The 16,921-nt window shown below is 39.4% G+C and overlaps 1 protein-coding gene across 1 annotated transcript in view; it reads left to right on the top strand.

Annotated features, from left to right (window-relative positions):
• NOSTRIN (nitric oxide synthase trafficking) overlaps positions 1 to 16,921 on the top strand; it is a 69,648-nt gene that overhangs the window by 44,655 nt on the left and 8,072 nt on the right. The window contains exons 9-15 of the mRNA XM_082658769.1: positions 1,068 to 1,166; positions 1,264 to 1,389; positions 8,955 to 9,063; positions 10,152 to 10,240; positions 13,064 to 13,189; positions 14,121 to 14,235; positions 15,334 to 15,423. Of these exons, the coding sequence (XP_082514895.1) occupies positions 1,068 to 1,166; positions 1,264 to 1,389; positions 8,955 to 9,063; positions 10,152 to 10,240; positions 13,064 to 13,189; positions 14,121 to 14,235; positions 15,334 to 15,423 (754 nt within the window). The remainder of the gene's footprint in view (positions 1 to 1,067; positions 1,167 to 1,263; positions 1,390 to 8,954; positions 9,064 to 10,151; positions 10,241 to 13,063; positions 13,190 to 14,120; positions 14,236 to 15,333; positions 15,424 to 16,921) is intronic.

Raw genomic sequence — 16,921 nt, 5'->3', positions numbered from 1 at the left:
GAAAGACTATTGATGAGTACTCTTTACTGTGTGGGAAGAAGCAGGGTGGGATGGCGGGTATGAAAGGAACGAACCTAGCCTCTGGATAAAGGGGGAAAGCCCAGGCCTTGTCCTTACAGAAATGGGATGAGGCATGTTGTCTTGGACACTTGCCACCCCTGTCGAAGCCCATGGGCTTCTGGGCACATACCCAGCAGCCTCCTATGGCCCTCACAAGGCTTAGGAATGCCCCCTGCATTTCCACTTGACCCAGCCTTCTTGGACAATGCCTAGTTGCTGAGCGTCCCTGTATTTCCTCAAAACAAACAGTCTGTAGCTCAGCTAGCAGTGAGGGGTGAGAGTCAAATAACTAACTTTTTCTAAAATGTTAATGGCTGACAAGGCAAATGTGACCTCCCTTACTTTATTTACTCTTCTTAGCTAAAAGCTATAAAACTCTAAAAGTGGAATTTTTGTCATCCCGCATAAAACAGGGAGGCTGTGTTGCCACCTTCCAAGAGTGGTCTCTGACCCCCAGGCCTAATTTTAGGTCAGGATGATGAATTGATCAGACTTTAAGCTTCTGCTCTCATCACATAATTTCCTTAAGCAGAGAATTTGCATCTCATCATCGTTGTCCCTGCCGGAACCGGCAGAATGCCTTGTATGTGCTGCAAACAATTCTAGAAATACTTAGTGTCTGACTGCATTTCCAAGATACAGACGTGGGTTTTACTGGGCTTCATTCTTTTTTTGGAACCCACAGATTCTTTTCAAATGATTCCTTTCTCCCCCTTCTTTGTGAACATCAGGTAACCTGTGGCATCCACCTATGTGCTTTTTGACCCACAAAAGCCTGGAGAAAGTGTGTGAGTTAAATTGATCCTAATGGAGGATAAAATAAGACAGACATCAAATCACATTCCTGTCCTGGGAAACTACCCCCCTCCACAATGTGGATATAATGTAATCAAGAGGCACAGACAGGACGGCTCACTCAGACTTTCTTCGTTGTGTTTGTGCTTAGTGGGTGACTTCAGTTTTGTATAACAGTGGGCTGATCTAATCTCATTTTTCATCCTTCTCAGAGCATCCTGGAGCTGGAGAAGGAAAGAATTCAACTCTTATGCAATAACTTAAACCAGTACTCACAACATATTTCTGTTTTTGGCCAAACCCTGACCACAGTGAGTAGTAAAGAATTCGCCATCTCTGGTATGCATGGTAAGAACTGGCGGGAAACATGTCCTCTGCAACCTTGTTCTGCTTTCCTCGGCATTGCAGTGCCACACGCAGATCCACTGCGCCATCAGCAAGATAGATGTCGAAAATGATATCCAGGCTCTCGTGGAAGAAACCGCAGTTTCATCTACAGAAAATAAATCTGAGTTCCTATTAACTGATTACTTTGTAAGTATGGGATGGAAGGAAGTTTCATTCATGGGAAACCTTAGTCATATACTGAGGGATTCATTTTGAAAAGAATTGAGAGCAATTGTAAAGGAAACAAAAATATTGACTTTTTCACAGTCCGTATAAATTTAAAAACTGTGTGGTTTACAGACTGGGCAATGCAAACCTGTCTTTGATATTCTCTGCAAGGGAAGAACTCCAAACAGGGTTTTAGCCTGAATCTTTTTTTTTTTTTGAAGGAAATATTTTATTTCATTTACTTTTTTAATTAAAAAATTTTTTTTTATTTTATATTGGAACATAGTTGATTAACAATGTTGTGTTAGTTTCAGGTGTACAGCGAAGTGATTCAGTTATACATATACATGTATCTATTCCTTTGTAAATTCTTTTCCCATTTAGGTTATTAGAGAGTACTGAGCGGAGTTCCCTGTGTTATACAGTAGGTCCTTGTTGGTTATCTATTTTAAATATAGCAGTGTGTACATGTCAATCCCAAACTCCTGATCTGTCCCTCCCCCCAAGACTGAATCTTCACACTCTATAAATAATTACTGTGTATCACATTGGTTTGTCTATTGCTGCATAACAACTTACCCCCAAACTCAACAGCTTGAAGCAAACATTTATTATCTCAGAGTTTCTGTGGGTCAGAAATCCAGGTGTGGGTTAGCTGGGTGCCCGAGTCCCACACAGGGCTGTAATCAAGGTGTCAGCTGGGACCGCAGACATCTCAGTGCTCTACTGGGAGATGATCCGCTTCTAAGCTCACTCACGTGGCTGATGGCAAGCCTCTGGTCCTCGGGAACAGTTTTAGCTGGAGATATCAGTTCCTTGCCGTGTGGGTCTCTCCATCTATGGAGAGCTCACAGCATATCAGCCTGCTTCCCCTGGAACTAGCAATGCAGGAGAGACAGAGCCAGAGTGTCCAAGATGGAAGCATAGTCTTTTATAAGCTAATCTCAGAAGTGACATCTCATCAGATTCTATTTGTTAGAAGCAAGTCAATAAACAGCCCACACTCAAGGGGAAGGGATCACACAGAGGCATGAATCTTAGGAGGTGCAAATTATTGTCAACATCCTTTCTGGTCCTTGCCTTTGAAAAACTTTAACCTAATTAGAGGATTATATCTTTTCTTTTTTCTTCTGGTTTTATTGAGATATAATGAACATACAGCACTGTATAAGTTTCAGGTGTACAGCATAATGATTTGACTTACATACATCATGAAATGATTACACGAGTTTAGTGAACATCCGTTCTCATATAGATAGAACCTTAAAAAAATAGAAAAAAAACCTTTTTCCTTGTGATGAGAACTCTTAGGGTTTACTATCCTAACAGCTTTCATATATAACACACAGCAGTGTTCATTCTATTATCATGCTGTGCGTTACATGCCCAGTACTTACTTATCTTGTAACTGGAAGTTTGTACCTTTTGACCACCTTCATCCAATTCCTCCTCTCCCCAGCGCCCACCTCGGGTAACCACAAATCTGATCTTTTTCTATGAGCTTGTTTGTTTTTGAAGTATAATTGACCTACAACATGATGTTAGTTCCTGGACCACAACACAGTGATTCGATATTTCTGTACATTACAAAACGATCACCATGATAAAGTTAGTTATTATCTGTAACCCTACAAAGTTATCACATTATTATTGACTAATATTCCCCACAATGTACATTTCATACCTATGATTCATTTATTGTGTAACTGAAAGTTTGTACCTCTTAAATCTCTCTCACCTATTTCTTTCCTCCTCTACCCTCTCCCCTGTCAACCACCTGTTTGTTCTCTATACCTATGATTCTGTTTTTGTTTAGTTGTGTTTGTTCCTTTGTTTTTTTAGATTCCACTGTAAGTGAAATCATGCAGTATTTGTTTTTCTCTGTCTGGCTTATTTCATTTAGAATAATACCTTCTAGGTCCATCCATGTTGTCACAAATGGCAAGATTTCATTCTTTTTTGTGGCTGAGTAATATTCCATTATATATATGACAAATCGTCTTTATCCATTCATCTATTGATGGGAACTTAGGTTGCTTCAGTATCTTGGCTGTTGTAAGTAATGCTGCAGTGAACACTGGGGTGCATGTATCTTTTCAAATTAATGTTTTTGCTTTCGTCAGGTATATACCCAGGAGTAGAACTGCTGGATTGTATGGTAGTTTCCACCAACAGTGTACCACAGTTCCCTTTTCCCCATATCCTCACCAACACTTATTTGTTGTCTTTTTAATGATGGCCGTTCTGACAGGTGTGAGATGATAGCTCACTGTGGTTCTGATTTGCATTTCCCTGATGATTAGTAATGTTGAGCATCTTTTCATGTGCCTGTTAGCCATGTGTACGTCTTCTCTGGAAAAATGTCTATTCAGGTCCACTGCCCAGTTTTTAATTGGGTTGTTTGGTTTTTTTGATATTGAGTTGTATGAGTTCCTTGTATATTTTGGATATTAACCCCTTGTCAGATAAATCATTTGCAAATTCCTTCTCCCATTCAGTAGGTAGCCTTTTCGTTTTGTTGGAAGTTTCATTTGTGTTTTGTTGACGTTTCTTCCACTGTGCAAAAGTTTTTAGTTTGATGTAGTCTCATTTGTTTATTTTTGCTTTTGTTCCCCTTGCCTGAGACATATTCAAAAAAAATATTGTTAAGACCAGTGTCAAAGAATGTTCTGCCTGTGTTTTCTTCTAGAAGTTTTATGGTTTCAAGTCTTACATTTAAGTTTTTAATCCATTTTGAGTTTATTTTATTAATTTTTTATTGAAGTATAGTTGATTTATAATGTGTTAATTACTGCTATACAGCAAAGTGATTCAGTTATACATATATATATATATTCTTTCTTTATGTTCTTTTCCATTATGGTTTATCATAGGATATTGAATATAGTCCTCTGTGCTATACAGTAGGACCTTGTTGTTTATCTAGTCTATATATAAAAGCTGACATCTGCTAACCCAAACTCCCACTCCATCCCTTCCCCATCCGCCTTCCCCTTGGCAACCACCAGTCTGTTTTCTATGTCCATAATTCTGGTTTTGTTGTTGTTGTTGTCAGTGTTTTTATTTTCTTCCAGTTTTTTCAATATATTTTTTTTACATCTTTATTGGAGTATAATTGCTTTACAATGGTGTGTTAGTTTCTGCTTTATAACAAAGTGAATCAGTTATACATATACATACGTCCCCATATCTCTTCCCTCTTGCGTCTCCCTCCCTCCCACTCTCCCTATCCTCCCCCTCTAGGTGGTCACAAAGCACCGAGCTGATCTCCCTGTGCTATGCGGCTGCTTCCCACTAGCTATCTATTTTACGTTTCTGTTTTGTAGATAGGTTTATTTGTGTCATATTTTAGATTCCACATATAAGTGATATCATATAGTATTTGTCTTTCTCTTTCTGACTTACTTCACTTATTATGATAGTCTCTAGTTGCATCCATGTTGCTGCAAATGGCATTTTTCTGTTCTTTTTATGGTGAGTAGTATATGCATTGTATATATGTACCACGTATTCTTTATCCATTTGTCTGTCAGTGGACATTTAGGTTGTTTCCATGTCTTGGCTATTGTGAATAGTGCTGCTGTGAACACAGGGGCGCATGTATCTTTTTGAATTACAGTTTTGTCTGGATATATGCCCAGGAGTGGGATTGCTGGATTATATGGTAATTCTATTTTTAGTTTTCTGAGGAAACTCTATACTGTTTTCCACAGTGGCTGCACCAACTTACATTCCCACCAACAGTGTATGAGAGTTCCCTTTTCTCCACACCCTCTCCAGCATTTGTTATTTGTAGACTTTTTTTTTTTTTTTTTTTTTGTGGTACGCGGGCCTCTCACTGTTGTGGCCTCTCCTGTTGCGGAGCACAGGCTCCGGATGCGCAGGCTCAGCGGCCATGGCTCACGGGCCCAGCCGCTCCGCGGCATGTGGGATCCTCCCAGACCGGGGCACGAACCCGCGTCCCCTGCATCGGCAGACAGACTCTCAACCACTGTGCCACCAGGGAAGCCCTGTAGACTTTTTAATGATGGCCATTCTGACTGGTGTGAGGTGATACCTCATTTTAGGTTTGATTTGTGTTTCTCTGATAATTAGTGATGTTGAACATCCTTTCTTGTGCCTGTTGGCCATCTATATGTCTTCTTTGGAGAAATGTCTCTTTAGGTCTTCTGCCCATTTTTGGATTGGGTTTTTTGTTTTCTTGTTGTTGAGTTGTATGAGCTGCTTGTATATTTTGGAAATTAAGGCCTTGTCGTTCGCATCTTTTGCAAATATTTTCTCCCATTCTGTAGGTTGTTTCTTCGTTTTGTTTATGCTTTCCTTTGCTGTGAAAAAGCTTGTAAGTTTGACTAGTTCTCATTTGTTTACTTTGTTTTTATTTCTATTGCCTTGGGAGACTGACCTAAGAAAACATTGGTACAATTTATGTCGGAGAATGTTTTGCCTGTGTTCTCTTCTAGGAGTTTTATGGTGTTATGTCTTATGTTTAAGTCTTTAAGCCATTTTGAGTTTATTTTTATATATGGTGAGAGAAAGTAATCCAGTTTGATTCTTTTGCATGTAGCTGTCCAGTTTTCCCAGCACCATTTTTTTTTTTTTTGTGGTACGTGGGCCTGTCCCTGTTGTGGCCTCTCCCGTTGCGGAGCACAGGCTCCAGATGTGCAGGCGCAGCGGCCATGGCTCACGGGCCCAGCCGCTCCGCGGCATGTGGGATCCTCCCGGACCGGGGCACGAACCCGCGTCCCCTGCATCGGCAGGCGGACCCCCAACCACTATGCCACCAGGGAAGCCCCCAACACCATTTTTTGAAGAGGCTTTTTCTCATTGTATATTCTTCCTCCTTTGTCATAAATTAATTGCCATTCCAGAGGCTTATTTTGAGAACATTTAGGTGATTCTACTATCACATGACCTTCCTTGCTAAAAACTGATCAGTGTCCCTGGTCAGAGCCCAGACATCTTGCCTGTTTGCTCTCTTGGGCTAAATTCTTTATCTTCTTGGGTCAGGTCATGCCTCAAAGATTTTGTCCTTCACTCCCCTCTTGTTAGTTTTAATTGTAGTGTTCTAGATGCTGATCGTTAATTACCAAAATCTGCAGGAAAAACTCCTGCTTGCTCCTTCCTGGGCCCTCTGCTGTATTCCACTCAACTTCCAAGGTCCAGTCTGGGAGGCTCACCCCTCTCTCTGTGTAAAACTGGACCACTGGTCATGTCCTCCTATAAAAGTATAGCCAAAACCAACATCCCAGGACCCCCACTCAGGGAACAAGAGATGAGGGGAGAGGGGAAGGCTGTTAGATCTGACACAATAATGAATTCTGACCGGCTTTCTCCTTCCCACCATCTAAACAGCAATAAGTGGCTGGCTGTTTCTTTAATTGAATCTTTTTTTCCGACCCTGGCAAAGGCAAAGCAAATTAGCAATAGCAATGTCTGTTAAAGCGGAAACAAAGGTAGAGATGGAAGTGGAAAGGAAGATTTGATTACATGGGGAAAGTACTTCTTTTTTTTTTTCTTCCAAACTGTGTAGGTGATCACTGAGATGGGAAAATGTACAATAAAATATATCTATTACTTTCTTGTAAAAATGCCTCTATCAGCTAACCTGTCAATAAAATAAGGGTCATTCTCCTTGAAAATTTGACTAAGCTCCTATTGAAATGTAAAGAAGTAGCCACAATGGTTTATCTTATTTGATGTGCCCATGGGAATTTTTGGTTTCTATGCAATTTCAGTGCAGCAGAACTAACGACTATGTATCTGTTGTCTAAGAGAATGGACTGTATCTCCAAATGGGTGAATAGGATTGTCCTAATATTCTTAAAGCAAAACACCTCCAAAATCTGACTTTATAGTCATTGGCAATAAGTGTAGACTGGCTTTTACGGAGTGCTATGAAATCTACATGGACGAGGGTAAGACAGGAGAACTATCTGAATGTGAATATTGGAGGGCTGGTGATCAGTGTGAAAAATATTTGTAAGGTTACTGTAAAGGCCATGTTCAAAAGATTGTATCTGCAGTTTAAATGCCTCCTCTTTCTGACAAATTTTTGAAAGAGAAGGACAAATTTAAGAAAGTTAACAACGGCAGTTTAATCTATCTCAAGTTGATCCAGTAGTGATCTATCCGTGGAAATACATTTGTGAACAATATAGGCATCCCCAAAGAAACCAAATGAAGTCTTGGACTGGCATGAGAGTCAGATTATGAGGTGCGTTCCTCCAGCAAGGAAGGACTGAGGGTTGGACTGAAGCATCCTTGCAGTTCACTCGGAGCTCACCTGCAGAGGTAACGTCAGCTTGGGCCTCAGCCTCAGGCAGACATGTGAAGGAGTGGACTCTGGTGGAGAATTGGGAGTCACAGGAGTTGGGTTTCATCAGTAATTACTTACTAGCTGTTTCGTCTTGGGCCTTCATTTATTTCTGAGTGTCACAGGTAAAATGGGGAAAATAAAACCAATCTCGTCGAGTTGTTATAAGAATCACAAAGAGTCACATGTAATAAAGGATATAGAGAAAATTTTTATAATATATAATACACAGTATGTATATTAAATATTTTAGTCTCTACATTATATTTTTGTAAAGGCTATTATTCTCTTTGCTCTAAATCTTCTCTTCTCTTTCTTCAGGACAGTCTATCTAAAGCTAATCTCTCCACCAATATTCAGGGTCCTCGCTTTTCTCCTTCCTACCAGATAAGTCCTGACTCCTGCACTTCCATCTTCAGTCATCAGTTTTCCCTTTCTCCAAGGTTTCTGTCCATCTACTGCACTTATGTTCAGCCACCTCCCAACCTGACCCTAACATCCTTTTTCTTTTTTCACATAAAGGTTTTAATCATTTTAAGTTGCATATCACTGTAGGATATTTGCTTTGACTTGTTACTAGGCATTTAAACTGTGTCCTAACATCCTTTTTTTTCTTTCAACTCTGGAAATAACGTATATGAAAGCTCTGCTATTGTTAATGGTTCTCATAACCTACATGATAAAATCCCTACTTCAGCCTGAAAATCTGACCTAAACTACTTAGACAATTTTTTCTTCCACTACATTTGCTCAAGCAACTGGTCTGTTTATTGTTCCCCATACATTTCACACAACTCTCCCTCTGTCCTTTGCTTGTGCCATTTCTCCTGCAAGGAGTACCCTTTGCCCTCCTACCCCTCAACTGAAATGTGCTGGTTAAGTCAGCTAGTCTCCTTGAAGCTTTCATGCCCCTTCCCTTGGTGAGCCACATGCTCCTATGAAATAGCCATAGTAACGTTCACCCTCCAAGAATAATTTTTATCTATTAAAGAAAGTGCTCAGCTATACACTTACAAGTTGTAAACGAGGAGCTGTCTTCTTATTCAGTAGGTCTAGAAAAGGTAGACCAATCTGTAGAAAACCAGAGGTAACCCTGCTTTTATTTTTTTTTCTTTTTTCTTCCATCAAGTTAAAATTGAATACAGTCAGTGAAAGCCTCAGTGCAACTAGGAGTAGCAACTCTTACTTTTTTCCCTTTAAATTGTTAAACTTCCTTTTTTTTTTCCTAAAGGAAGAAGATCCTAAAAATGCAATGAGTAAAGAGCGACAGGCATCTTCAATAAAGTCAAAACTGTTGAGACTGCAAAAAGATATTGAAAAAGCCTCGCGAGACCAGCAAGGTGTGTAATTACCTCTTTGACTGGCCTGGTAAGGGAAAGTATTCTACTCGGAGGTTTCATCCAGAGTTAGGGTGATTCTGCTTTTGCTGACTGGTGCAGAGATCATCTCATTTAAAAGACCAGATATAAAACCTAATTTGTGTGAATAAAGAAAAATGAAAAAGCAAGGAGAGAGCAAAAAAAATTGAAAATGACATTCTGGTCTGTGAGATCTATACAAGTACTATACCACCATTTCCAGAAGTGTATCATTTTACAGTGTTCCTGAAATTGGCTGATATGAGGGACAATTTGTTTGGTTTAAAACACAGTAAACCTCCTGTGTACAAGGCTTTTCATTTTCTTGTATTTCCCCCATATTATTTTATTTTATTCTATTGGGGGGTGCTAATAGGTTGTTTTAAAAATTTTTTAATTTATATAAATTTTTTTAATTGAAGTATAATTGACGTACAACACTACATTCGTTCTAGGTGCACAACATAATGATTCAGTATTTCTATACATTACAGAATGATCACCACTTGTTTGTTTCTTTTTAAACTAACTTCCTGAATGATGTGAAAGTCATTCAAATTAAATCCTATACTTAGACGTTAGGTATGTGAGAACGTGAAGCAGCTCTAAAGTGTTACAGGTAATAAAAACAACTCCACTTTTATGATTCTGATATGTAGAGCTTATTTTATGTGGACCAGAGAACCCTGTTGCAATGTAATACTTGATAGGAAATCCAAGAGAGCAAAATGTTTAGAAATGTAAATATCAGTGGAGGAGAGCTTAACATGGGGGTAAATGTTAGGAATCCACCATGGAATGGGACAACAAGGAGGATGCAAAATCTCATCTTGAAAAATAACAATCAATACTCCTTAAGCACCAGCATTTCTCAAATCCCATTAAATGAAGGTACAGGTCACCCATTCAGTAAAATTTAGTAACAACTACACACAGAAACAGGCCCAGCCATTTGGGAAATGCTCCCGGCATCACTTCTGGGCTCAGGCTCCCTCCGAGTATAACCACCTGCCAGTTGTGTCCCACTAGGACCAGAGGAACAGAGACTGACAGCCTTATTTCACTTTCAGGCCTGGAACGAATGCTGAAAGCATACTCCAGCCACCCCTGCTTCTCAGACACAGAGAGCCAAAAAAGCACAGCAGCCTTAATGGACGAGGTAAACATTTGCAGAATGCCATTTCCTAGATTTAATGATGAAGGAGCTATTTTGGGAATGCTTGTTTTCTGGACCATTTGACCTCTGTTTGCCTTTCCTTTCTCATGACATAGAACAGTCTAGTCAGAGAGCTTGTACACTCAGCTCCTTGACAAGTGGTTTGAGGAATCTGGAAAAATCCAGCTACTTAGAAATGTTTGATTTAGTGTCCTCCCGGGGGTGGGGGGGGAAGTGCCTAAAATAGAATTCCCCCAAATAGAATCATTCAAGTAAGGTCTGAAGACCGTGTGTACTTTACTCCAGTTAACAGATGTGACCAAAAACACAGCGTCTGCATTCAGAGAGGCCTGCATCTAGCTCTGCCTTTTACAGGGACCTGGGACAAGTTTAGTTTTCTCACCTTTAAAGAGGGATGTTGCTACCTAAGGGGTTTTGTGAGGATGATGCATTATTTAGAAAATGCTAGCACAGGGCACAGAGGAGAATTGAAATCCTGGTAATTATCATTGAGATGCTGTTTTCCATTCATCCTTGAGCTAACATCAGGGTCTTCCGAGTATAACAGGGGAAAGGAGAGATGTGACCGCACAGAAGGAAGATGGCCGACTGGGGTGTGAGGCAAGAGCTTCCAGGGAAACAAGGAAAAAAACTTCAGAGACCAAGGTTGTTTTGAAGGAAGGGGGACATACTGTCAGCGGAGGGCAGGGAGAGGCACCTCCGGGCCTTGTAGCTGAAAGGCTGGACTGCAGCAGCCCCGAGACATTTGTTGGGATTTGTGGGCAATGCAGCCTCTTCAGAAGAACCCACATTATAAGGGCAGTTAGTAAAGGCCCATGAATTTTAAACAGGAATAAAAATGAACAGCTACTATAACCTATGTGTACAAGATACAGGGTTTCTGCTGTGATTGGAGAGGAAGTTGACTGCGGTTAATCTGAGAAGAATTCAGGAAGAGATCAAAATTTTATCAATGTTTTGAAGGATCCAGGAAGCTGAACCAGCTTTCCTTACCTTGCACGTAGTCTAAACAACTCTCTTGTAAAAGTAGGTACCTAATAATTCTGTCCAAATGAGCAATTTCAATAGTTCTTTGGTAAAAGTAGACAGATGCAGCCAGGTACAGTTTATCTGTTTTTTAGCAGTGGCTTCCTTTAATGGAGGTGGTGTTACAGAAATAAACCTGACACTTTCTGTGAAAAGACAGGCCTGAATTCTGTTCACTTGGGAACAGAGGTCTAATATCCTTGCAGTGACATATGGCTATAATTTTTATAAAATTATAAAACAGGCTGTTAGACATTTTCTGTGACAGCATAAAATGTTTAGTTAATTAATTCGATGTAAATGATATTTACCAAAAGAAAGTCATATGGAGCATTTTATGATAGCATTAAGATTTAAGTTTATTTCTTTGGGTTCTTGCATAAAATTTTGTCATTGACATAGAACACGTTATTAGGATCATCTTGGTACACAACTGGCCTGATTCACACAGTGGAGGATGCAAGATGGGAGATGATCTGACCCCTGAGTTTATGGTGTTTATGATCTAGTGATGGAGCAAATAAGAGCCTTCAAATAGTAGGTGCCAAATATCCGTGTAATTCGGTCACGCACGTCTGCCTTTAATGGAAGGAAACTCGTGATAGTGGTAGACTGATTTTGTGTTACGCAGAGGTTTCTTGCAGGGAGAAGCTCTGTTTCATAGAAATTCTTCCTAATTCATTGACTCTTGGTCCTTGAAGTGCTATGTTTGAAGCAAGAATGTTGGCAAGCCATATTCTCTGAGAAATTGTGGAAACTGGAGGTATTTAGAGCAGATATTGTCTTTGGATACCGGAAGGAGCACCACAGAGCAGAGAGACTTGATCTGTGATGCTCTCAAGTGCAGACTCGATCTAAGGCTAGAAGCTATGGGGGAGCTTTTGATTTCATCCTAGCTGAGCCTGCCCACTATGCAGTGGATTGTTCCAAGGATTAGAGCCCTTCCCCATCGATTGGAGGTGTTTGCTCCATGGCTGTGACCCCCTGGCCGGGATGTTAGGATTAGGAACCCCCAGGCGGGAGGTGTGGAAAAGGGAGAGACAATGGTGAGGAGAAGATTGGATAAGCAGACCCCTTCCAATATTTAGATTCTATGATTTGATTTACAACTTGACAGAGAAGTCATTATAAAGTTTCTAGCTCAAGGTCAAATCAGAACAGGAGAGACTAGGAGAATAGCTTTAGTTTCAGTCTTTATTTTTATATTCAAATACCCCAGAATATGGTTTCTGGTTTCCAGAAGTGTTACTGCAGACTTTCTGGGTAATATAAGACCTCACCTCTTCAAGAAACAATAACATAAACAACAAAACCCTGACTCACATCATTTTAATTTGATTCTATTGATAAGAGTTCACTTCTGTTCTTTATGTTAAGTGCCCATGGCACCATTGCCTTTCTTCAAAGCCTTCCGAAAGCCTACCTTCTGCAATCAGCACTTATTATTCTCTACCTCATTCCTCAGCAGAAATTCGAGTAAAGCGATTCATTGCCAAAAAATGCTGAGTAATATACCTATCAAGGTTTCTGGTTTACCTTATTTACAAGGGTCTAGAATACGACACACTCAACAACTAAGGCTTTCCTCTAGACTACTTAAAGTGTCCATTGTTTTTCTCTCTTCAGCATTTTCTGCATATGAGTTGCAAATGAGTTGAATGTGTATTTTTCTGGACCTCTTTGTCATTTTGGAAGTTATCCTGATATCCCTTTACCCACGCAGTTGTGCCTCAAAATTTTCTAGAAGTTTACTCATATGGTCAAATGATGTATCCACAGAATAACTTGAAACTAATGCTTTTGCAAGCAAACGCCTATAAACTGTCATCCGTCTTAGCAGAACTTGAGCAAAGACCTCAACCCAGCCATGTCTGTAGTAACTCCATCTTCAAGTGGAAAGAAAAGGTAAGCATTTAAAAGGTTGGCTATAATTTCTGGACTGGGCTTGCTGGGTGGAATGGCTTAAGGCAGCAACAGGCCAAAAAAACTGTTACGAATTATATATGCCATATGCTCAAATCCCCAGTTGCACAATTTTAAGATACATTTATTTATTTTTTGAGCACCGTAACAAGAGCTAAACACAAATGCATACATGCTTTGTATTCATATATAAATTAATGAGTTAAAAACACTTTGGGTTCCTTCTTCCTTCTCATACTTCTCACTTTATCCTTTGAACATGCTGTTATAGTAAAATTTCTATTAAATCAAAATCTTAGTATTCATACAGACCTAAATTGTAAGATTTTGTGATATGCAGTAGTCTCATCCATTTAACATAGTTCCTAATGTAGAGAATGCGTGTGCACAATTTAAAAAATTCACACACATGAATTTTCCCAGTGTTACACTCTAGGAATTGATGAGCGTGTGAATATACACAGGTAGCTGTTTTCCATTTCCTACAAGAAGAGGGAGCTGTAACCACCTTGTGATGAAGGGACAGTTTTCTTTCTAAGAGACTCAAGCTCTAAAAGGGTCTCAGTCATTTACACAGAGTCATGATCATTTCACTTGCTTTAAAACCAAGTTCAATTTGTAGAAGTAATGCTGGAAATGTTACTATTTGGCCTAGGGGTACAGGTCAGAATTGCAAATACAGGCTATAAAATATGGTAATTGTCTAATTCTGAAAATATTAAGGTCTCAGAAACAAGAATGTGCTAGAGTAGGGTTTAGGAATGTATTGAATTTTTTCTTTATACCCTCCTCCCAACAATTGAAAAACAAATTCCTGAGGAAAACAGCTGCAGAATAGTTACTTTTCGCAAATACTTTTGATGACAATGTTGTAAAAAATGACTTTTTTTTTTTTTTTTAACTATTCAAACAGCAGCAGACACATAGTTCTGTAAAAATATCTCGGCCTTTTCTGACAAAGAGATTAGAGAATGTCGTGAGCAGGTCATCTTCTGGTGGGCAGAGAATTCCAAGTTCTTCATCTACAGGTAATCTCATGCCCAGAATAATGTGGGGCTGGGTCCTATCAGTAAAGCACGTTGCCAAAATTATATTTTATTTTCAGAGCCACATTGACATAAATCGGCTCAAAGAAATTTACGTTTCAATTAGGACTGATTAATTTGTTAAAATGTGTAGCTTTCTGTGCAAATGTCATCCAGAAGGTGGGAAGGACTCAAGAAGATTGGAGGGTTGGGAAAAGAATTCTCTAATATGAGAAGGTACCTCCAGTCACTGGCCTCCATGTTATTCAGACAGCCTGCAGTTTGCTGTCCACACACTCAGCCTGGAAACATTGGGAGGACTCTACAGTTTTGTCTCCACAGACTCCTCCAAATTGCCATGCAAATCCCAACCTCTTTTCAGGAAACACGGTGATCCCAAGGCCTACCCGCCCCCAGTGTTCAGCCACCTGACTTTGGTCATTTTCCATCCACACCCCCACTGCCTTTTACCTTTCAACACACACACACACACACATATACATGCAAGCACCTGTCATCCGTCATTGTTCAACTATAGTAACGATAACATTGACTCTCTAGATTCTTGATTAGAACTTGGCAAAAAAGTTTCAATCAAACCCAGGCCATTGTAGTCCACATGGTATGTTAAAGACTCGTGGTTGCATCATTGAGAAACAGTTCCCTAAGTACCTGGGGATGATGGAGGAAGCACCTGCTCCAAGTGTCTCCTATCTATTCCTGATTGGCAAAACTGGTGCTGGTTTTCCAAAACATGAATACAGTTACCACACAGCTTAGCTAACTGATGTTGATTAAGTTCACGTGGGAAACAGTTTAAAATTGTCATCATTATTAATACTACAGTAACTTTTTGTCCAGACTTTCTATGTTAGAGCTTTTGATTATGTAATATACACAGTTCGTCCACATAGTATGTACATCAGAAATGGTTACTGAATCAGAGAATGAATGTTATATACAATTATAAACTTTCCTTTTGGGAAGATTTCAGTACATTTAAGCTCTGCACTACACGGCTGAAAAACCAGACCACTGCCCACCATGTTCATCTTGCCTACTGACCCAGCATTAGTCATTATAACTTGATCCAACTTTCAGCCTCCGGTGTGACCCAGCTCGGCAATGGGCTTTGCAAGGCCTTATATTCTTTCCAAGCCAGGCAAGATGACGAACTGAATTTGGAAAAAGGTAAGAATCATTCTCAAATAGTTGAATTGCCTTCCCATATTGAAATTTTTAACTTGAAAAAAACTCTTGTCTTAGCCTTAAAAGTTATTACCAGGTCATGCATTCATAGCCTGGCTGTTATCAGACTAAGTTCAAATCTATTATTTGACTGACTACTTATTCTTTGGTTTCTTCTTCCCTCTTAGATGTTTGCTGAAGAACAAAGATAAATAAATAAATTGCAGTTTGTCTTAAAAACAAGGATATGTATTACTCTTAACCAAATGAATATCTCTTATATATTAATTTTTTGTCAAAGTATAATTGATTTGCAAGGTTGTGTTATTTTCAGGTGTATGGCATGGTGGTTCAGTTACATATACATGTATATATTTATGTGTGTATACATGTATAGATATATATACACACATATATAAGTATACATCTGTATATATACACACACATACATGTTCTTTTTCAGATTCTTTTCCATTATAGGCTATTACAAGATATTGAATATAATTCCAGGTGCTATACAGTAGGTCCTTGTTGTTTATCTCTTTTATATATAGTAGTGTGTATATGTTAATCCCAAATTCCTAATTTATCCCACCCCCCTTCCCTTTCGGTAACCATAAAATTGTTTTCTATGGAAAAAAAAAAGTTATTACCAGGTCAAAGCAGTTCAGGTTTATAATCACTCTTCTTAGAAGATAAAGCACATCAAAAAGAAAGCTCACATGATAAAAATAGCTAACACGTATTTGGTGTTTACTAGGTGCCAGACATTGCTGCAAACACATTGTCCAATTTAATATTCCTAAAAACGTTTGAGGTTGGTATTATTTATGCCCATTTTATGACTGAGGCGACTGAGGCACAGAAGGGTTAAGTACTTTGGCTAAAGTCACCAGCAGTAGTGGCACAGGATTTGGACTCAGAAACTCAGAGTCACGCTCTTAATCACAGTGCTCCACTGGGGTAGAACGTCAGTAATGGCAAGTTATCAGAGAGGCAGCCCCACCTTTTTCCTTTTCAGAAAGTTACTCATACAAGAATGTGAAGTGACTTCCTCTCATGGCTTAGTCTAAGTGCCAGTTCTAAACCCGGTCAAAGGACTCCCAGCTTAGTATTTCTCACACTTCTCTCTCAAAAAAGGGTTTTATGCCCAATTAAAGGAATCAGACCCCCTTCTTTGTGTCACAGATTTTTGTTTAACGTGGAAAGGTTATTATATGATGGATGGTGTAGACCCCAAGATTATTAAACAAGAAAAAGTCACCAGCCTCAACTTTCTCTGTCTGTCCAATTATCAACCACATTTGGATGGTAAGCTAAGGCAGGGATCTGGAAGTGAAATGGTTAGTGAGAAAGAATTGTGTCATAGGAGAAAATTTATAATCCATGACCAGGACATGGTGCCCAGAACCAACAGAAAGTTGAGATGGATTTTGCAGCCAAACAACAGGGATACCATGTATTTGCTATTGGTTCACAGGTGCTTCCTTTTCAGTTTGCC

This window comes from Grampus griseus (genome assembly GCF_964374135.1).
Source record: "Grampus griseus genome assembly, chromosome: 7".
NCBI classification, from domain to species: Eukaryota; Metazoa; Chordata; class Mammalia; order Artiodactyla; family Delphinidae; genus Grampus; species Grampus griseus.
This window is presented reverse-complemented; position numbering and strand designations above follow the sequence as displayed.